The 23869-nt window shown below is 38.1% G+C and overlaps 1 protein-coding gene across 21 annotated transcripts in view; it reads left to right on the top strand.

The window, feature by feature from the left end:
* Nucleotides 1–23548, top strand: part of ptprs.S (protein tyrosine phosphatase receptor type S S homeolog) — a 380500-nt gene extending 356952 nt beyond the window's left edge. For all 21 annotated transcript variants that reach the window (XM_041579815.1, XM_041579826.1, XM_018243490.2 and 18 more), the window contains 9 exons: nt 523–642; nt 718–872; nt 5743–6028; nt 8549–8727; nt 8803–8929; nt 9086–9211; nt 9978–10132; nt 16226–16361; nt 19683–23548. In XM_041579815.1, the coding sequence (XP_041435749.1) occupies nt 523–642; nt 718–872; nt 5743–6028; nt 8549–8727; nt 8803–8929; nt 9086–9211; nt 9978–10132; nt 16226–16361; nt 19683–19751 (1353 nt within the window). In that variant the 3' untranslated portion in view covers nt 19752–23548. The remainder of the gene's footprint in view (nt 1–522; nt 643–717; nt 873–5742; nt 6029–8548; nt 8728–8802; nt 8930–9085; nt 9212–9977; nt 10133–16225; nt 16362–19682) is intronic.
* Nucleotides 23549–23869: the final 321 nt, after the last annotated feature.

Raw genomic sequence — 23869 nt, 5'->3', positions numbered from 1 at the left:
TCCGGGCAGTACCGGATTTGTGGAAAGGCCACTTAGGCCTGGGCCTAGGGCAGCAGGATTTAAGGGGGGTGGCATGCTGCCCAACCACACCCACACCCACATTGGTTCAAAAACACTGGGGATGCGCTGGAGATACAATCATTTTTTAAATTTCCCATGTGCCAATCCCCATTGAAGATTAAAATTTGCACAAATAAAGGGGAGAGGACAGGGACGCCCACTATGTAAATCTGGGTCCGGGTCCTAGTGCCGGCGGCCTCGCAAGCTCACCACCCTCCTCGTGCATACGCAGAAGCTTGAGTGCACGCATGCACAGGAACACTGGGGATTCCTTGGGTTGCTTCTGGGTGGCAAGCTGCCCCTACGATACTGCTGCCCTAGTCCTAGTCCCAGGCCTTTGTGGCCTCACCACAAACCTGGGCCTGGTTTTGCTTTTCATTGAATCAACTAGAAGCTAAAAATGAAAATAAATAGTTTTAATCTTCAAAAACTTTAACAACTGTTACTTCAAATACTTCACAGGTAAAATGTGACCAGTACTGGCCAAGTCGAGGAACAGAGACATACGGAATGATTCAAGTAACCCTGCTGGACACTATTGAGCTAGCAACATTCTGTGTTCGAACCTTTTCTTTACATAAGGTAATTTTAGTTTTGTCTACTCACATTTTTATAGGTTTTGTTTTAGCTATATGAAACAAATGTTTTTCTCTACAGAGTGGCTCAAGTGAAAAAAGAGAGGTACGTCAGTTTCAGTTTACTGCATGGCCTGACCACGGAGTGCCAGAATATCCAACACCATTTCTTGCATTTCTGAGAAGAGTAAAAACATGCAATCCCCCTGATGCTGGGCCAATTGTCGTGCACTGCAGGTAAAGGACCCTCACATAAGAACTCTCCAAATAGTGCTTACTATGTGTGGAAAGTTTGTGTAGACAGCTTCATTAAAACTTTATCTGTCTAAATTTTGCAATCTTTAATATGTTTTTGCTTCTGTGGCGTTCTGCTTTCCTTTTGTAATACAGTTGTTTATATTTTTAATGAGTTTTGATATTCTCCATTTAGTTTCTACAAATCTTAGGTATTATTTTCCTGAGGAATTGTTTTCACACATATAACATAAGGGCTTGTCTGATTCATCATCTAAAACGATTATCAGCTTTTTTTTAATAGGTCATAGGTCAATTGTGTTTTGCAATTGATAAAGAATAACCTTTGACAATGTGATTAAAAATTTAGAAAATGTTCCAGTATAAAAAGGAGACTCTAAAACCGTATTGTTCGGATAAACTTAGAAAAACTTATAAGGGTTGTTCACCTTAACTGAACTGGAATTTCAGCAGCTATGTTGCTATGGTCCAAATTATAATAGTAACCATGATATGAATACAAGAAGTATTGACTATAAATATAGGTAATTAAAAGGAAACAATAAAATTGGAGCCACACAGAGCAAAAGGTTTCTTGTGGCTTCTGGCATCAGTGACCTCCATTTAAGAGCTGGAGTCAGAAAAAAACAATAAGAAGAACTGGTAATTCAGTAACATACTAAAAGTTAAATTTAAAGTGAACTACACATTTAAGCATCAATAAGGGTTAAACCGATCTGTAGTAATGCTGTGTTTCAAAACCCAGTGGGTGATCTTTAACCAATATATTGGATATTCCTTGATTAAAAGAAACTTTCCTGCGCAGGTTCAGTGTGGGGGAGCAATTCATCAAGTGGCTGAAGCTACTATACCAACAGCCAACTGCAAGGGTTAGGGTAAATGGTTTGATATCCGCACCATTCAATTTAAGACCAGGAACCCGACAGGATGCCCACTGTCGCCATTTCTGTTTGCGTTGGCCCTTGCCATAACCATATGGCAATCCAAACAAATCACTGGTCTGACTCTCGGCCCACTGAGAAAATATCCCTGTATGCTGATGATTTACTAATATACTTAGCTGACACTCAGAACACTCTCACTGCCCTACTTAGGGTAGTAGGACAGTTTGGAGTATTCTCAGGCCTTAATGGAACAGTTCAGTGTGAAAATAAAAACTGTGTAAATAGGCTGTGAAAAATAAATAATGTTTCTAATATAGTTAGTTAACCAGGGTAACCAATCGGTGTAAACCAAGAGAGTTGAAAAGCAGGAAGTAGTGTTCTGGCTATTGTGTTAAACACCCAGTCATTCCAGCCTTTATACATTACATTTTTGTCTAACTAACTATATGAGAAACATTTTTTATTTTGCCTATCTATTTACCTAGTTTTTATTTTTACACTGAACAATTCCTTTGAGATTAAACAAGTCCAGGATTTCCCTATTGATAATCAGGCCCCTACCCTCTCCCCCCCCCCCCCCAATGCTCAGCTAATGTGGGTACAGCAGTTCAAGGACTCCATATAAAAGCGGACCTCACCATGTTTGTACAGATCAATCTTAATCCGATAATATCAAAACTTGAATCTGACCCAAATTTGGGTGAACCTCCCACTCACTCTATGGGGAAGAATAAATCTTAAGTTGGTATACCTCCCTAAATTCCTATACCACCTGCACAACGCCCCAACCCATATCCCTAAGTCTGTATTTAAAAAAAATCAACTGCCTTATTCTCCCCTTGCAGATACCAAAGCTCACCCAGAAAGACTGGGATGAAGCTACAGAGACAATGTATACCAGCATAATACCAGTGAAAGACAGACTGATTCAGTATAAAGTATCAACTTTATACAACCCCGCTAAAACTTAAAGGGATCCTGTCATGGGAAAACATGTTTTTTTTAAAATGCATCAGTTAATAGTGCTACTCTAGCAGAATTCTGCACTGAAATCCATTTCTCAAAAGAGCAAACAGATTTTTTTATATTCAATTTTGAAATCTGACATGGGGCTAGACATTTTGTCAATTACCCAGCTGCCCCATGTCATGTGACTTGTGCCTGCACTTCAGGAGAGAAATGCTTTCTGGCAGGCTGCTGTTTTTCCTTCTCAATGTAACTGAATGTGTCTCAGTGGGACATGGGTTTTTACTATTGAGTGTTGTTCTTAGATCTACCAGGCAGCTGTTATCTTGTGTTAGGGAGCTGTTATCTGGTTACCTTCCCATTGTTCTTTTGTTTGGCTGCTGCGGGGAAAAGGGAGGGGATGATATCACTCCAACTTTCAGTACAGCAGTAAAGAGTGATTGAAGTTTATCAGAGCACAAGTCACATGACTTGGGGCAGCTGGGAAATTGACAATTGTCTAGCCCCATGTCAGATTTCAAAACTGAATATAAAAAAATCTGTTTGCTCTTTTGAGAAATGGATTTCAGTGAAGAATTCTGCTGGAGCAGCACTATTAAGTGATTCATTTTTTTTCCCATGACAGTATCCCTTTAAGGCTGTGGGCAAGAGAGACAATGATAATTGCCCCAGGTGTGGAACACCAACAGCAAACTTCATACACATGATCTGGGGGTGCCCAGTAATAAACACTTATTGGTCTCAGGTAATGGCCACACTAGCAACCACCTTTCTACTGGGGGTAGTGGACCATTTAGTGCCTACTGTCCACGCTGGACTGAGGTTTAGAGCATTGTTATTATGCCAAGAAATGTATAGTTATGCACTGGATGGGACCCACCCCTCCCAAAGGGAAATCCTGGATAAAGCTAGTTAATAAGGCTATACCCTTGATTAAAGACATACTGACACCAGAAATTAAACTCTTTTTTACCTCTTTCATAATATTGATTTAGAAAGCTACTTATAACTTTGCCATTAAGTATTTGCACAATGCTTTTACATTACCTGTTTGTTGCCCCATGTTCCTATATGAGTGGGCTGCCATATTTGTGCAGCAGGAGTTCATTAGCATTAGAAACTGACAGGCTGAGATGGGACAGTCAGGTTGGCAAAACAGTCAGGTTTAGAAACTTCAACTAACAATAACCAAACCTCTCAGCAAAAAATGTTCAGCATGACCTATAGATAACTTTTAATGTACATTCATATTTTAAAAAGTAGTTTTATAGTGTCAGTATCACTTTAAGCTCACACATGAAGCCAGAGGTACGACCCGTAAATTTGATAAGATATGGAGTCATTGGTGGGAGTCGGGCCCTGGCATGCAACCAAGGTATGACACAGCGATTGAATAAAGTAGTCCAGTTGCAAGTAATCACTTTATATGTACGGTTTACATGTAAGGTAGCAAAGATAAACTGTAAACCACTGTCGTGTAAACCAAATAAAGAGACACGAGAGTGTAATAGAATGGTTTGTTTGTAAATGTTTAATGTTTTTGAAAACAAATAAAGCATTACCTTTGAAAAAAAAAGAAACTTTGAAATTAAAAATAAAGTATTTGTCTATTGCATAATTGATCTAAAATATTTGTTTAAAGAGGGATTTCACCTTTAAGTTAACGTTTCGAATGTTGTTATAGAATTAGCAGCAACTTTTAAAATTGTTTTTTTTTTTTATAGTTTTTTTCATTATTTGCAATATTTTTCTCACTTTTTGTACCTTCCAAATGGCAGTCACTGACCCCAGAAGCCAAAAACACTATTGCTTTGTGAAGCTGCAATTTTATGATAATTTTTTTTTACGTTATTTGCTTTCTAATTCAGTCCAGTCTATTTATATTGCAGTCTCTCGTCACACCACTGCGTGATTGCTAGGGAAATTTGGACCCTAGGAACTAGATAGCTGCTGAAATTCCAAACTGAAGAGCTGCGGAACTAAATAATTCATAATTTAAAAAGCACACATAAAAAAATTAAGACATATTGCAAAAATTGTCTTGATTATCACAATCTACATCATATTAGAAGTAAATGTAATGGTTAACATCCCCTTTAATGCTATGTATTAGGATTGGTAGAATGTGTGAGGCATAGGCACTGAAAAGCATGATACTTCTACAAATTTTAGTGGCTGAGTTGCACATAACTTTTCTTAGGGTTGAATTTATCTATGCTTGGGGCACTGCATCGAAACTCAAAAAACTAATTTAAGGTGAAAGGAGCATTTTATCTTGAGTTTTTCCCAGTAGAAATAAGTGAGACTCTTTAGTATTCCTAATATAACTACATTTTAATTAATATATAAACATGTTTATTTTAATATGCTTTACTAAGAGAATCTGCTAGCTTTTTGCCTCCATTTGAAAAAAAACACAGACTTACCTTAGGGGCAGTGCTTTGTAAATGTTGCTATTCTTTCAGTGAACAAACACCAGGAATTTGTTGGTCTCTTTTTGGGCCAAAAATTACAATTAAAACTATGATCCTCTCTCTATATGTAATATTACAGTATGTGTTTCCTGAAAATATAATCCAAACACTCTTTATTCAGTTCAGTTTGTTTACCAAAAAAATAAGATTAATGAATATACAGGTGTGGGATGTGTTATCGGGAAACCCGTTATCCAGAAAGCTCCGAATTATGGAAAGGTCATCTCCCCTAGACTCAATTTTATCCGAATAATTCAAATATTTTTTGATTATTTACTTTTCCTCTATAATAATAAAACAGTACCTTGTACTTGAGCCAAACTAAGATTATAATCAATCCTTATTGGAGGCAAAATCAGCCTAAAGGGTTTATTTAATGTTAAAATATTTTTTTAGCAGACTTAAGGTATGAAGATCCAAATTACAGAAAGATCTGTTATCGGGAAAACCACATGTCCCGAGCATTCTTGATAACCGGTCCAATACCAGTATTTCAATTCTAATGCTATCTGTTATTTTTCCCTGTAGTGCTGGAGTGGGGCGGACTGGTTGCTTTATTGTTATTGATGCAATGTTGGAGAGAATAAAACATGAAAAGACAGTTGATATCTATGGGCACGTGACACTGATGCGATCACAGAGGAATTATATGGTGCAAACAGAGGATCAGTACAGCTTCATCCATGATGCCTTGCTAGAGGCTGTGGCCTGTGGAAATACTGAGGTGCCAGCACGAAATCTGTATACATATATCCAAAATCTAGCTCAGATTGATGTGGGTGAACATGTTATAGGAATGGAACTGGAATTCAAGGTGAGACAAATGCAGAAGCTTGTGAAAATACTCAGGCAAGTTACAAAGTTTGTACAAAGTATGCATAAGCTGACACTCCCCATCATGGCAGTGTCCATGCATCAGTCCTAACGAAGTGAAAAAAGAGAACATTATCTTTGGGGGGGAGAAAGACCATACCTGCTTTTCTCTTTATTTAGCATGATCTCTTCCAAAGACACCATTAGTTGGGGGTTGGGAGAGCAAGCATTGAGGAGAGAGCCACCTCTCCATAATACAGAAAACACACTAGAATGCAGCTCATCCCTTCTTATTGGGTGCACAAAGGTGTGGCCTGATATACACACTACACAAACCATACATATCTATATATATATATATATATAATAAAAAAAGACCAGCAACACCAGGTTTTTTTATATACTGGTCTTACCGAGCACCCAGGTAAAGGACTTGGAACGGAGTGCTGTCCACTACAATAAGATATATATATATATATATATATATATATATATATATATATATATATAGAGGTATGTATGGTTTGTGTAGTGTGTGTGTGTGTATATATATATATATATATATATATATATATATATATATATATATATATATATATATATATATATATATATGGGTTGGGTTGTGTAGTGTGTATATAGAGCCACACCTTTGTGCACCAAATAAGAAGGGATGAGCTTCTAGTGTGTATTCTGTATTATGGAGAGGTGGCTCTCTCCTCCATGCCATACCCACATTGGTTCAGAAACAAAGGGGAATGCGCAGGAGATACAAAAGTTTTATAAATTTCATGTGCTCCAATCCCCATTGCTTCAGTCCCAATGAAAATTTGTGTGAATAAAAGGGAGGGGACGGGGGAGACGAACGGCAGTGAGCCTATGGGTGTACGCTATGTAAATCCGTCCCTGCATGTGGCAACATTGATCATGGATCGTTCTTTTATCTGGCTATTAATGTTGAATTTGTTGATATCAGAGGTGGGTGCAGGACCAATTTCAGATAATAGCAATCTTGTATTTCATTCTTAGGGTATGCCTTATGGGCTGTAAAGTAAAATCATTAGTTCCAATATTTCTTTCAGGAGGGGAAGCTTGAATAGGTCAGACAGGCACAGTTTTTGGATGCAGATTTTCATTATTTAACCATACGATTGAAATTATACCCTTTGCTAGACTATTTGGAGGCTGTATGTTTTTTAGTGAAATTTGCAGTCTTTCTACTGCTTCTTCCACTTTTCCTTCTCTCTTTTGGTTTCCTCTAACTCAGGGCTGTCCATGGCCCGCAACCCACTCTTGTGTGGCCCCCCACATGAAGTTGTGCCTGCTGTGTCTGCTTACCATGAGTAAACTTTAAAGAATATCGCTACAGAGATTAACAGGCCCCTGCCTGTTTAGACCTCAAATTCAGACTATAATCCCCTGCATTGTTCACACTTGTAACACCTCTATTGTTCATACCCCTAAAGACCTGTACTGTTCACACCTGAGACCCAGATTTAAGATGCCCACATTGTTCACCTGTTCACCTGAGACCTTGCCTCTACTCTATTTCTCTGTGTAAATAACAGATTATTCAGAGAATGATTTGAACATTTTCATACTTAACAAGATATAATGCTTGTAATCAGGAAGTTCACCACGGATTCTCCACTACCTGAATATCTCACTCTGGACACTCCCTACACCTGCCTCTTAAACTGTGCATTCTTATTTCAGATAGTGTAGCTGTACAAGCAAAGCGATTTTGGACAGTAGATTGTGGGTGCCTGACAATATGATTACTGACAATATAATTACTGACTGACTGACAGTGGGTTAAGGTAGCAGAGAAAAAGGGGACAAATGGTAAATTGTATGAAGGCTTTATTCAGGAGAGGCCATCAGTTGAGAAAATGGAACAATTTATTCAACACATTTCCAGCATTTAGAATAAATAACTCTAAAGCAACTGAGTATACTCAGAAATCGCAAGGCCCCGTACGACAAAATCTCCTGGGCCCCCTGGGCTGCGCCCACCGCAAGCCCCACCTACAGGTCCGCCCTCCCCACCACACAGTAAAAAAAAAAATTGGTGGCTAGGGTTCCCACATGTTAATAAAAAATAAAAAGATATTGGTGGTCAGGGCCCCCCATAAAAAACATTTGTGGTCAGGGCCCCCCCATTAAAAAATATTGGTGGCTAGGACCCCACATGAGAAAAAAAAATTGGTGGCCAGGGCCCGCCCCCCACATTATAAGAAAATTGGTGGCCAGGGCCCCTTAAACGTCCATGCCTTCCCGAAGTCAGCAGCTCTCAGAAAGATGGGGGGCCCGGCTAATCAAGTAAGTGTGGCGTGGCTGGGGCCCCCTACAACTCTCCCCCCTGTCCCCCCTGATGGCTGCCCTGTCTATAACACTAGGGGACTGCCTGCTAAATAATACTGGGAGACTAATTTACCAGTCCTCTACACCTACATATGAAATATATTTATGAAGGCTTGCTTTTAAAGTATTTGCTATAATTTTTTCTTTTTTGTTTTAGCGACTTGCCAATTCAAAAGCTCACACATCCAGATTCATCAGTGCAAACCTTCCTTGCAACAAGTTTAAAAATCGCCTTGTTAATATCATGCCATATGAAACTACACGTGTTTGCCTTCAGCCAATCAGAGGTGTGGAAGGATCAGACTATATCAATGCAAGCTTCATTGATGGATACAGGTACAAAATGTACAAATGATGATTATTTAACTGGGCTTCTGCCTTCATGTAACTCTGATTATTTTGTATAATTAGGCAGCAAAAAGCATACATTGCAACTCAAGGACCACTTGCTGAAACCACAGAAGATTTTTGGAGAATGCTTTGGGAAAATAATTCAACTATTGTTGTGATGCTAACAAAACTTAGAGAAATGGGACGAGTAAGTAAATTGTGAAAAGATTACAGAAGAAATTATTTAAGTACACAATACTGTGCCACTTTTACAAGCGCTAAAACTGATAATTTATTGTGTGGCTTGTTGAAATATATATGTAAACCTAACTGTGTTATTAATGGCAACACACTTTTTTTGTAGGAAAAGTGCCACCAATACTGGCCAGCAGAACGTTCAGCTCGATATCAATACTTTGTAGTGGATCCAATGGCTGAATACAACATGCCCCAGTATATCCTTAGGGAATTTAAGGTCACCGATGCCAGGGTAAGTTCAGGGAGAGAATGCACATTTTTGAATTACCAAAAATCTGATTTTTCCTTCTCTTCATTGTGCTTGCAACTTAGCTGCTATATGGTTAAACAGGTCATTTGTACACTACTAAGTCTTCATTAATATTATTATAACTTGCAGCACCAACGTAACCCAAAGTGCTTTACAGAAATAATACATAAATTAAATTGGTCATTACCATGTGAAACATACAGTCTATCGTATTTACATATAAACTATGGTCATTTTTATTCAGAGCTAGCTAACCTGAGTGTTTTGTTTTTAGTGTGGGTGTAAACAAATTACCTGAGGAATCACATGCATACACAGGGAGAATATACAAATTCCTTGCAGATTGTGCCCAGGATAAAATTGAACCTAGGGCCCAAATGCTGCAAAGCAGCACTGCTAACCACTGCTTTTCTTGAATGGCACTGTATTTATTTTATTTAATTAGCTCTATACTGTATTGATGTAGAACAGGCACTCAAAGAGCAGTGTTACCACCAGACGTGAAAAAAGTACCTTTTGAAACACGAAACAAATAAGACGTAAAACTTTTTGGTTTTTAGACATCTGGTTGGAAGACTGCTATATGAGGGCCTGCTCTACATCAATATGGTTTTGATCAGCTTCCCTAGTTGAAGGCTCAGGGCAATGCACCTTGGCCTCTTCCAGTTCCTGGTGAGTTATATCAATCTACTTTGGGACCTTTATTATTTATTTTTGTAACTCTATACTGTTCCTATTTTTCTCATAGGATGGTCAGTCTCGCACGGTACGTCAGTTTCAGTTCACAGATTGGCCTGAACAAGGAGTGCCAAAATCAGGAGAAGGTTTCATTGACTTTATTGGACAAGTGCACAAGACAAAGGAGCAGTTTGGCCAGGATGGCCCCATATCTGTACATTGCAGGTGTGAATAATTTTGAAAAAAATAAATATTTCCTACTGAAGACTTGAATGAAGAATGTAAAGAAGACTGTGTACATATTTTGCATTAACACTGTAGATGAACTTAGGCTTTATGAGTCATTAATATTTATTAAACATAAGGATGTACTCTTGTCAATGATCCAAAGAAGACATTCACAGTTCCAAATAAAGTTCACCCCAAAGCAACCTCAAACAAGAAATTATGACTGCGCACAAGCCACAACAAACTAAGATTAATGAAAGAATGGCTAGAATGAAAAATAAAGCTTGGTGTCTTAAGGTGACATCCTGCAGCAAACAAAGATACCTGGCAAAAGTACCTTGTAGAGAAAATAATTGGACAAACTGGACATCCTTGCATGCACTTGAGATTTGATACAAAAATATGGAGTCTGGAAGGCTTCTCCAGTTGCAGCAGTATGATATTAAAGTCCATCTTATTTAATATAGTAAAAAAAATTATAATGTACTTTCTCCAAAATGTCCTACCTGATCACGTATAACTTTATAATACACAAAAGCCATGAATATCTTGTAAATTATATCCTTATAAACGGTGAGTACTGATGTCATTAGTTATAAACGGTGAGTTCTGATGTTATTTCTGTCACATGACTCACTGAAACTTGTGTATTATAATAAATAAAGTACCCCCAGTTGCAAAATATGAGGATATTAGAAGTTACCTCGGAGTTCCATGACCTTTATAAAAACACTCGGCCTTCGACCTCGTGTTTTTATATGGTCATGAAACTCCTCGGTAACTTATAATATCCTTATATTTTACAAGAGGGGGTACTTTATTCACTATATATTGTGTACTGAATCCCTAAACCCAAGACTGCTTGTCTCAGCACAAAAAAAAGAATCTTAAATAAATTAGTTTTAGGATAATAATAAATCCGGCAACCTTTGGCCTAGCGCTCAAAAGTCTTCAAGAACACTAAAAGGATATTTTTATACATGCAAATCTTTCTTCAGGAACATTCGTAAAGCAATAGGAAGTTAGCCTGTATTATTCTAGTTACCTGTAGTCTCCTCTCTGATGTATGTTAAGATCTGCTTACCAGAAGCTTTTCTACAAGTGAGTTTCCTTGTGAAATTATTCTAAAATCGAATTCCAAATTATTGGCAAGTAGATAGAAAGTATATCACATCAGTCTCTTAATAAAAATCCCCATCTCAGGGCATGCACATGCGCACAACCATTCCCCTGTGCCCTGGGCATGCGCAATTGAATGCTTTCCCTGTGCAGCGAAGACATTCAAGTCACATGACCCACCCATGGTCATAATTATCAGTGCTTGGTCTGTTCTAACTTTGTGCTTAAATCGTTGGTTAAACACATGAAAAAATGCAATACTGATTACAGACCTCAGTCAGACAAAACACGCAGCCTTTCCTCCCCTGTTCGCAAATCGCAACACTATCTTGTATGCGCAGCGTGAGAGTTTCTGTTACCACTGCGACGCAATGCTGTTCTAAACTCCCGCTCTGCTTACAAGATAGTGTTGCGAACAGGGGAGGAAGGGGGAGGAAAGGCTGCGTGTTTTGTCTTACTGAGGTCTGTAATCAGTATTGCATTTTTTCATGTGTTTAACCAACGATTTTTCAACCACAGGGAAATCAGTGGGGAACTAAGTTTAATGGGGGAAGTGACGTATAGACTTACAAACATGGCGCCCGCTAAATTATTGAATTATAGATAAGTTTGGAACATGAGTAGAGCTTTTAAAAGGCTCAGAGAGAAAATCTAACCCAGCGTTTCAGGACAGGGGGTAATTGCCAACATTTTGAGATAGTTTTGTAATTTTGCCTTTCCTTAATATATAATTTTTTTTGCATTTCACCTCATTGCCATATTTGCTCTTAATCATTTTCAGTTGAATCACAGCGGCAAGGCCATATAGTAACATACTAAGTTAGGTTGAAAAAAGACACACGTCCATCCAGTTCAACCTTTTAATTTTTTTTAATCTGCCTTCCAGTTGATCCAGAGGAAGGCAAAAAAAAACATCTGAAGCCTCTCCAATTTGCCTCAGAGGGGGAAAAAATTCCTTCCTTACTCCAAAACGGCAATCGGACTAGTCCCTGGAACAACTTGTACTATGAGCTATCTTCCATAACCCTGTATTCCCTCACATGCAATGTTTAAATATGTTTGATTTGCTTTTACTATTTATTATTGGTATGGTTTTGGCCCATGAGGTTAACTTCCCAGAATTGTACAAATGTATTTCTAGATATAAAATGTATATGCTTCAGTGTTAAATAATTACACTATACAACAAAAAGAAATATAGTCCAACATAGCCCACTAGAAAACATTGAATGGAATCTAGAAAACATTGTTTACAAATAATTTTCAACCAAAGTTTAGCTAAATGAACTAATATTGCATAAAATGTTTGTGAAAATGTAAATACTAGGGCTGCAGAGGGACTCAGGGCTGGATTTACATAGCGGGCACCCCTAGGCCCACTGCTGTTAGTCACCCCTGTCCCCCTCCCCTTCATTTGTAAACATGCACAAATTTTCATCATCAGATTGGGAGCACTGGTGATTGGTGCATGGGAAAATTAAAAAGCTATTGTATCTCATGATCAGCCCCAGATCTTCCGAACCAATGTGGGTGTGGTTGGGCTTGATGCCGCCCCCTAAAATTCTGCCGCCCTAGGCCCGGGCCTTCGTGGCCTCTCCACAAATCCGGGCCTGCTTTCGCTCTTTGTGCCTGATAACTAACATCAGTGTGAAATGCTGTCCCTTATGGAAAAGTACCTTGCAATTCCAATTTTATTGACCGAAAAGTTATTCTGCCAATCCTAAATGTTCCTATTCAGAGTCGGATCAAGGCAAAGGTGGCATTGTGCTTCCCCATCACCCTAATAACTTAATTTTCCCTGTATACCCTGCTTAGCCCAAATAATAGCAAAGACTATAGATATCGCCTCATTAAAACCATAAGCAAAAAGTATGTTCAGCACAAGTCCTGTTATTTGAACTGATGTTAAACAAGGGGTATCTGCCCCTTTAATGAAGAATAATTTAATTGATTATATCTATGCCCCTAAGCAAAACCACTACATGTTTGTCAGACAGGCCATTTTATAAAACAGATTAATAATTACAGATCAATAATTGTGGCATATACCGTATTAACTTTTTTAGTAACTTAAATAACAGATGATCAACACTCTCACTTCATATCTTCCATGGCACAGTAAGAGACCAATTTAACCAATCAACACACCAGAATGAACTTTTATTACCCAAAACAGAATTTTAACTATAAATACAAAACAGCAACCTGCTAACTTTACTTGTAAAACTCTGGCAAGAGAATATTGAGGTCTAGTATACAGAGTTAATATATTACAGTTGCCAGGCAGATTTAATAGTGTTTACATCTCCTTTAAGTAAAAAGAATGCACATAGTTGTCAAAAAAGGTAACAAGGCATTCATCTTGCTTAAAGGGTAACAACAGGGCCGGCCGCCATAGGCAACCCGGCAGTTCACACCCCCCTTCCCGGGCGACCAACCGGTGCAACGGAGAGAGGAGATGGAGGGTTGAGCAACAGAGAGGAGGGACGGACGGGAGATAGTGGAGAGCGACGGAGGGGAGCAGGGCTGATCCTATCAATTGTGGGGCCCGATTGGGACCATGTTGGCGGGGCCCCTAGACAAAGTGTTGCTGGCTACTGACACACCAAGTATTTAGGAAAATAAGGGCATACAGGCACAAAATAGAAAGGAAAGGGGCAGACAAGGTAAGAGAGTGAGAGGGATGAAATAGGGGCACATAATAGGGGCACACAGGGTAAGAGAGAGAGGAAGGAAATAGGAGAGTGGACTGGGTCAATTAGTTTGGGGCAGGCTGGGCCGATTCAGCTTGGGAGCAGGCTTGGTTGGATTGGGGGCAGGCAGGGCCTATCAAGGTTGGAGGAAAGCTGGGCCTATGAGAGTTGGGGGCAGGCTGGCTTATCAGAGTTGGGGGTGGGCTGGACCTATGGATTTGGGGATGGGCTGGACTCTCAAAGTTGGGGGCAGGCCAGGCAGCATCATGTGCTGAGGGAAACATTATCTGTGCTGCCCTGTGGTGCGGGGCCCCCAGAGGTGCGAGGCCCAATTGGTCCAATAGGCCTAAGGCCGGCCCTGGAGGGGAGGGTTACAGAAGAGAGTGGAGAACGACGGAGGTGTGGGTGACAGAGGGAAGGAAGGGGAGTAAGACTAAGGGGTGCGGATAAGGGGTAGGGAGAAGACAATTTTAGAGGTAGCTAGCCAGCGCCCCCCTATCATTGCGCCCTAGGAAACTGCCTTTTCTGCCTACCCCTTGTTTCAGCCCTGGGTAACAAGTACAGAAATGAAAATTAAATATAAGGTTCATCATACTGAAATATTTTTTTTTCCTAAATATCACTTACAAATGCTCTACAGTTCCTGAAATAACCAAATTAATCTTCATTATCTCCCTCTCAGCATTTATCTCCATTTTCTCTACATGCTGGACTCGGGAGTGTGAGACATAGTTAGATCTAATAACTTTTAGCGGGGCTCGCTTTTCTAACAGATGTATTACAGCACAAACAAAATCTTTACAAATTAACTGCCTTTGGCACAAATCCTGCATGTAGAGAGACAGGATTTCTGGTGTTTTTAAAGAGTGAGCTGTTATAAAAAAGGAGAACCCCTCCCCAAGGCTATAGCAGAGCTACCTACCTACTCCTGACTGCTGCATGAAAACAGAATAAAAAAAGCAGATGCTGAGAGGGAGATTTCAGAAACTGTACAGCATTTTAAATTGATTTTATTTATAAAACATATATCCCTATGAAGAACCTGAGGTTGCTGAAAAGAAGCTAGAGACAAGTAGTCTGATTATTTCAGGGGCATTCACTGATGTGACCACCACATCCACAAATTATGCACTGTGCTTAGCCTGGTGACAAAATGTGTAGACCTTTTTCCAAATGTCTTACCCATAATTACCCAGACATGCAACTGAGATGAAAATCATAATAAACCCACACCAGACATACCAGAAAGATGACTGCAGACAATGGATTATAAGTAATTTTAAACCCAGACATGCCAGTAAGATTCCTGCAGAAAATGGACAATAAATACAGATACCCCAGATATGATGGTAATAGCACTGCAGACTGAAAGCATTACCTTGTCCACACTTGCACAAGCAGAATGCCAGGAACTTTTCTTCTTAGGCTTTCTTTTCAAAAAAATTAAAGATAGCAGTGCAGGCCTGCAAGGAGATGCTTAGTCAACATGGTCCTGTAGGGAGGCGGGCTGTCAGCAGAGTCTAGTAGGGACATGGCTTCCAAGAGCAAAAAAAAACATTGAATACTTTGTTTCTAGAATGCTGTCGCTATATTTCTTACTGTGTTGGATGACTTTTCAGCAGAGTCCAGTAGGAACATGGCTTCTGTAGGTCTTGATGAGCATCCTAATGGAAACACCTTAAAAGTTAGGATGAGAGTAGTTAAAACTAGACAAATAACTAGTGTTACTTTGTTTACTGTTTGTTACTGCTAATTACATGTAAACAGTTCTTATTGTAACATTTCAGTATCTTTCTACCCTCCCTTATTTGTATAATGGAGGGTAGAAAGATACTGAGATTTTACAATAAGAACTGTAACAGTATAATTTTTTTTAAATATTGGAACTCATGTATAAGGTTAAAACCTATTAGCATTTAAACACTTCAGTGAAATATTTTTCAAAAAAAGAAATGTTCTGTTTTATATTTGTTTCAGGCCTCAGGTACACTATGCTATGTTTATTTCAGTAAGCCTGGAAAATATAGCATACCATCTATAATCTAGCATGCCCAGCAGTCTCTCATAATGTGTCTACTATTGTTTATTAGATGGTGTTGAAATTAAAATATAAATATTTTACATACATAGCAATGGTAAATGATGCATTCATCTTCCATCCATTTCTTACTACTGTCAAAAAGAAGAAAAGCTAACCTATATAGAACTGCAAGAGGGGAATGTTTATTATATGATCCACATACTACAAAAACATTTATTTTCATTTTTTTTTTTTTAGTGCTGGAGTTGGAAGGACTGGGGTATTCATTACTCTAAGCATAGTACTGGAGAGAATGCGTTATGAAGGTGTTGTAGACATTTTTCAGACAGTGAAGATGCTGAGGACACAAAGACCAGCTATGGTGCAGACAGAGGTGAGACCTGAAACAATGAATACACAATAGATAGAATACAGAGTAGAATACATCTGGGTATCCAGGAACAAGGCTGTTATATGTTTTAATAAATGGGCAAAAGGGACAGTTGCCCACCATCAGATTTTCCATATGCTACAGTATAATTCTTGACTGAATAATCCCCAAGCAATGGCAAGCACATTACACCCTTTGTATAGTTTATATGCTAGCAGACAAATGCTCTAACTTCCAATAACAGATCTTAAAGGAAGAGCTGAGTGTAAAATAAAAACTGGGTAAATATGTAGGCTGTGCAAAATAAAAAAAATGGTTCTAATATAGTTAGCCAAAAATGTAATCTATAAAGGCTGGAGTGACTGGGTGTCTAACAAAACGGAACACACCTTCCTGCTTTTAAGCTCTCTAACTCTGAGTTAGTCAGGGACTTTAAAGGAGAAGGAAAGTCATTTCACACTTGGGGTGCCAGATGTTAGGAACCCCCCAAGTGAATGTTTTTACTTACCTGAAACCTGGGCCGGTGCTCCTATCAGCAGAAAACTGCACCGGCCCACGGTTATTCGAGCGAGCACCACGGAGTGCTCCTCTTCCGGTTTCTTAGTTAAAGTTCGGATTTTCACTCTAATGCGCATTAGCAGCCGCAAGAACACCGGCCCGGGGTTTCAGGTAAGTAAATACATTTACTTGGGGTGTGAAACAACTTTCCTTCTCCTTTAAGGGGGGCCACATGAGACATACATGTTCAGTGAGTTTGATTTTGATCCTCAGCATGCAGCTCAGATTCAAAAGCAAACACATATGACCCATTTGACCCCCCCCCCCCTCAGGTCACTGGTTACTGCCTGGTAATCAGTGGAAAGTAGTGTTCTGGCTATCATGTTAGACATCAAATCACTCCAGCCTTTACAGATTACATTTTTGTCTAATTAACTATATCGAAAAATATAATTATTTTGAACAGCCTATCCATTTACCCAGTTGTTTTTTTTATACTGAACAATTCCTTTAAATATGCTTCGTGGTTAGAGCTATTCCTTCTGCACTGTCTGCTTTTGACTGTGCAGAGGGTTAGGCACTATGACAGTCCCCTGAGCAATAAACTAATGGGGCTGTCTTACCGACCACAGAACAGCAGGCACAATCCGATGCATACTTGCTATTAGTAAAGTTTTTTTGTTTTGCCGTTTTTGGGATTGTTTTGTATTTTGCACACATATGTACACACACTGCCATACAACTTTTAGAAATGTACACACACAAATCCATACATAAATGTTTACAAACAGGTGTTTTTTTTTTTTTTTTTGCTTGTTCATTGTAGGTATTTTGACCACTAATTATGCTGCCAGATCCATTATTCTATTTCATTGATTTACCCAATTTTGGTGGTTTTATTGAATTTTTTATCCCTGCAAATTATTTAGTGTAGCTTTTCAGTTTGGTACAGAAAGATGTTGGATTTGCCAGAATATGTACTTTCGAATGATATGTCTGTCTGGGGGTCTTTTCTGGGGAATGCTGTCTGGTCTTACAACACCATATTTATCATGTTGTGTAAAACATTGGAAAAAAACTTCACGTGATGTTGCACATAGAAACCAATCAGCAATTAGATTTCAACACCCATAATGTAGAAAACAAAACCAAAGGTCTGAGGTTTCAATACTCATCTTCAATGGTGATGGTTTTTCTTCACTGATTTACACAGCATGATAAATAGGCCCCCATAATACGCTGGCAAGGTGCTATGTTTTCAAAAGCTGAGTTGGAAGTAAAGAAAATGAAAATACTCACTATTTTCATTTGGGATTCCTACATGCCCATACTTTGGTAAATATATGCATATTTGGCATCAAACTGTTCATTAGACCCCTGGTATTTATATTTAGGGTTATTTGCTTTTGTGTTTTTTTTTTTTTGTTTCAATGATCATTTTAAATGCTTGATGGTACTTCAGGCTACTAAAATATTCTAGAATTGTGTTGCATTATCTTATACTATCAAATCCTTGCTTGATTGATTGATTTTTTTACTACAGTGAAACCTAGATTTTTAAGTTCCCTGATTATAAGTTTTCCCACATTTTACATTTTTTATTTGTGGTCCCACCAATTTATAAAGCATTTCAATGGGTGCATTTCCCTGATTTTAAGTAATGTTTTCCTGGATTTTACAACAAAATTTTGTACTCAAAACCTTTTTTTCCCTCTATGAATTCCTTCCCCATATACAGTCCAGCACCAATCACTTATTGCTTTAGGTTGTGTATGTGACTTACAGAGAGGCCTTGCATGTGCCCCCCATAGTGTAACATTAACACTGCAATATTTAACCTGTGTTATTAACACAGTAAATATTGCAAAATAAAACAGACTCCTGTGGTAATATCCTTTCAGTATTTAAAGAAAAAGTTACTTTAACACATTTCCCTGATTTTACAATTTCCCGGATTTTATATAATTGTTTCCTGGTCCCCTGAAAAAACGTAAAATGGAGGTTCTATTGCATCTGTAGGGATTATAGAAAAATACAAAACATGATTTGCGGATAAATCCGCTGCTGTGTAGCCAGTGGGGCAGCCACTCAATCAAAAAATGAGAAGGCACAAGTTAAATAGCAGATAACTGATAAAGCAACATTGAATTGACAAGGCTTATCTGTTATGCAATGGCGGAACTACCGGGGGCCCTGAGGGGGTGCGAGCGGGCTGCGTGTCTGTAACTCGCGGTCAAAACAGAAGTTGAGCACCGTTCATGAAAAGAGGCAGGAAGACGTGTTTAGAAGTACATATCTTCTTGAACTGCGTCAATATGTACACCCCCATTACATCCATTAAGGGCACCTGCACTTAAAGCTGTTTTCATAACTGACCCCTTATTTCCTTTTTTTCTATATTTAAGTTCTGTTTTAGAGTTGTCCTGCTACAAAGTGCTTAGACAGCTGTGGTGGCCCACCTATGAGATCTTTGCCTTCAGCCTGCTGGTACCTTAATGTGGACTGTTTAAAGAATACACACCCAGTTTCTTTTCCTTTCAAATATTTTTTGTAATGAATTCCCTGTAAAATATTTAAATATATAAATGCAGGTCTGTCTGTTAGTGGTAGCACCATTTTTTGAGATAATCTGATGCAAACGTGTACTGTACTGAACCACCTGACAAATTAGCATGAAACATGTTAGTTTTCATTTTTGCAGCACTAATGTTATTTAGCTGTGTGTTGGCGTTATATGTGTTGATATAAATTAAATTTGAATTAGTATTAGTTTAAAGTCTACCTTAGGATATAAAATTAATGTAATGTTTGTTTTTGTTTTTAAAGGATGAATACCAGTTTTGCTATCAAGCTGCTCTGGAGTACTTGGGCAGCTTTGATCACTATGCAACATAAGAAGCCATTGATCGGCAGATACTGCCAACCACTAAAGTCCAGTGCAGCCTCTGCTGACTCTTTAAAAGAGCCTGAATATAAATCCAAAACAAGAATTTCTGCACCAGGGGAGCAAGGGTGAAAAAAATTATTAAGACTCAACATTGGAACACCTTGGTGTTAAGAAATTTTTCAGGACTTGCAAGGTCAAATTTGTTTCAAGCTGCTTGTGTGCTAATAAGCAGTGTTCTTACCTTGGACTTGTTGAAGTGTTTCAAGCTGATCTTAATATCTCATGTATGGAAAAAGGGAAGTGGAGACATTCTGTTGTGTTCTAGAGGTTTATTTTATTTTATATATTTAAAGTTTCAAGTTTAATCAAGTTCTATAACGAAGCAGTGCCATGCTAACTAGCAGTTAGGCAGGTTAAAATAGAGTTAATAGGGTGATAGACGTGTGTCTTTTTTCAACCTAACTTACTATGTTATATTGTCTTAATCTTACAAGAATCCTTCATAACAGGCCACTAGTGCAAACTAGGGTACAGATTCGCTAACACTAATTGTTCTGAGCTCAGAATACTTTTGCAACATTCCTTACATTTCCATTCGGCTTTCCCCCCCCCCAAGATCATTTGCTAAAGTTCATACCCCTTACTTTTTAGAATTCTGAGGTATATGAGATATACGTATGTACTGTATCATAATGACATTCAATAGGATTGGAACAAGAATCTACCTTGTGAAACAAACTTTCATATATTCTCTGACTGTCTCATTCTGCATTTCTCTACCCACGGATGCAGTCCAGAATCCAAGTGCTGCTTGTATAATAATTATCCATAAAGATGTTTTGACTGTATGCCAGTAGCTTGATTTATAGCTTTGTTGTATCTGTGTCCAAGTGAAATTAACACTAGTCCAGGTTTTTATACTGTATTACCTGAACCCTCTTTTTTAACAAATTGTCAATGAGATTAAGAGAAATGTGGTACTGCTCATTTTCTGTTCAAAGACGGTCTATTTTTTCACTGTAGAGATGTTTATGTGATACCTACCATGTATACAGTTTTAGCTTCTCCTCATCATAATGATTTTGTTCTGCTAGAAAGAGTTGACCAATCAGAAGTTTTCAGCTTTTTTTCAGTTAGCTGTCATGATTTTAACAGTGGTAACATCCCTTTTGCTAAGGGAGCAAATAGCGGTGAGGGTGGGGACATGCTATTTTATTACAGAAATAAATTATCTAGACAGAACAGATGTCTATTTTCATTATACCTTAGGGAGGGCCGTTTGCTGGGGACAAAAAAACTGAAAAGTAATTTACACAGCACCTTGCCCTACAGGGGTCTACTTTTGTGTTATATTTGTTCTTAGCATTTTGTTAAGCCTTTGATACAGTTTAAAGGGCAAATAAAAACTACAATAAAGAACATGTATACAAATTATGGGATGTATTATCTAGAATGTGTTATCTTATGACTTGGGGAATTCCAGATAAAGAATTTTTTTGAAATTTGGAATGCCATACCTTATGGCTACTAAAAAAGCTAAAAAAAAAAGCTAAAATCTGTCAAAATCTAAGGTGTGTTTAAATGTAATTCTGGTGGAAATAAATCCTATCATAATGTTGAGAAAACAGAGGCAAAATATTTGTGGATAATTGCCATAGAATTGTTTCATTGTGTTGGATTCCTTACCAGTAAATTATAACATGGCTACTTCTAAAACGTGAAATTAAAACTATGACCTCCTAGAAGCTGTATATTTTTTTGTAAAGAGTGAAGCGCAAACTGTTGCCGCTTTCCAACTGTATTTGGAATCAAAATGTGGTTTATAAACCGTAGTGTATGTAGATATATAACCTTTTTATTCAAGAAAGACTGAAAGACAAAGACGCCTTTTTTTAATATTGGTTCTCAACTTTTGGGGGTTTACTATAACTGTGGGCCTAAATTAAAACTTGAGCATGGGCAAACTGAAGTAGATTGAGCTTTCTGGCATTTATTGACATTTTTGGAACAGTTTAAATAAGGCATTTAGAAACTATCCATATATAGTTTTTAGATACACATTTTGCTGTTGAAGATTTTAGCTAACTGTCAAAATTATACCTTAAAGTATAATTCTAAAAATTGTGTTCAGAATTAAGAAGGTCACTCACAGAAGAAAAAGTAAACATGGGTGCTCCTACCAAAATAGACTGTTAAGCATAACAAAAAAATCAACTTGCTAAAATCAAATTGTGCACCTGAAATGTAATATCATATAATATTATCATTTTATTTTTAGAGAATGTAACTGAAAAAATGAAGGACAAAAAAGGAATAAAGTGATTTTAAAGTTCATATTCAAATGCTGCAGTGCTCACATCTGGTACATATGAAGATAACAACACGTGTCCTTCCTAAACCATTTCATTAAATAAAGCCACACCAGCTCAGCTTCAAAGAATACAGCATTATATCTGATTAAGTGGTACATAAAAGATGAGGGGTCATTTATGAACACAAGTCACCATGTTTTTCACACTTTGCACCCTGGCCCACCTTGAGTTCCCACAGACACAGGTCCTTGTGCTTCCGAAAAGGCTTCTGAATTTGGCAGTGCTGTATTCATCAGGGGTGGGCATGTAGGTTACACAATACCGCTCCCTAACTTGAAAATCATTCAGATGGCAACAAGTAAGTACAAAACATTCTTGTGTGTGGGCCTACTCTTGTTGGAAGTGCATAGAGGATTTGTATATGACAAGTGAGTTTTATACATGTAAGCCTTGCAGATAGCTGCTTATAAATGTACAATATGCATGCTAATATCCTTGGTTCATACATTGTTTTATAATTGTTTATGGTTATCGTGTTCCAGCTCAGGGAGTAGAAATGCTATAGATCCAGGAAATTGTGAGCTGTTGTATGCAAATAAGCTAAATCCTGCTTTTAGGGCTTCCAAGCCATTCCAAGGAAATTGCAGTAGAGCTCTGAATATAGGCATCATATGGTTCGCTAATGCTGTGTGCCACAACCTGTGTGTTTTGTATGATGATTTAGTGGTGTTCCATGGGCTACATACGTTACACTAATCCTGTAGCTGGTGCTTATGTTTGAATGATAATAAACCTTTTTATAAAATGTACAATTGAGCAAGGTGCTTTTCTAAGCAGTTTTACAATGTACAATTATTTCTTGTTTTCAGTTTCAAAGCTATTTTTAACTGGCAAAATAATGAATTTTATAACAACAGCTCCACCTGCTGATCTGTTCTTCTGACTGTCCAAAACAAACTGTGTTTGTTGCTCTGCTCAGAAAAGGAATAACATTTTTTCATCACCTTTCTGAACAGAGCAACATCAGAACACTTTTCTGTTTTCTTTCTGAAAGTATATCTCACTGGCTAAACAGTTACAGAAACTGACCAGCCAGTGGTGGTGGTGTTGCAAAATTAATTAAATTGCCAGTTAATACTCAAATAGCCCTGAAACTGAATAAGATAAATAATTAATACAAAGTACAAAATAGTTTAGAAAAGCACCTTGAGCAATTTTACATAATTGTTTTTATGGTTTAATTATCCTTTCAGTTTTGGAACTAGTTGCACCTCAGTCTGCAAATTGGAACAAAAATACATGGCACCTATTTCATTTTTGCAAATGAGCCCTGCAAAGTCCCACAAAAAGTACTTTTTGACTACTTAATAAGATTTTTGCAGCAGGTCATGTGAGCACTACTGAACAAATATTCTAGCAAAAATGTAACCTAGTAAAATTGAAATTGCACTTGACAGTACATTTAATATATTAAATTTACTTTTTGTGGTGAAGTCAGTGGTAATTCTTATGACATGCTCGAGTTAGTCACATTCTTCTTTACCCATATATGGCTTCTTAATTAAGACAATGCTCTCTCATTTATTTGCCTCTTACACATACTTTCTACAATGAGTGTAAACAATGTTCACCATGACTTGTAAGGCTTCCACCCAGTATCAGTGTGGGGACTTGTGTGTTAGTGCAAGGCTGTCCAACTGGCACCCCCCCCCCCAGTGGGCCCCCCACATGAAAGTCTGCCTGCTGTGTTTGCTTACCATGTGTAAACTTTAAAAGGTATCACTACAGAGATTAACTGGCCCCTGCATTGATTA

This window comes from Xenopus laevis, chromosome 1S, assembly GCF_017654675.1.
Source record: "Xenopus laevis strain J_2021 chromosome 1S, Xenopus_laevis_v10.1, whole genome shotgun sequence".
In the NCBI taxonomy this organism is placed as follows: domain Eukaryota; kingdom Metazoa; phylum Chordata; class Amphibia; order Anura; family Pipidae; genus Xenopus; species Xenopus laevis.
This window is presented reverse-complemented; position numbering and strand designations above follow the sequence as displayed.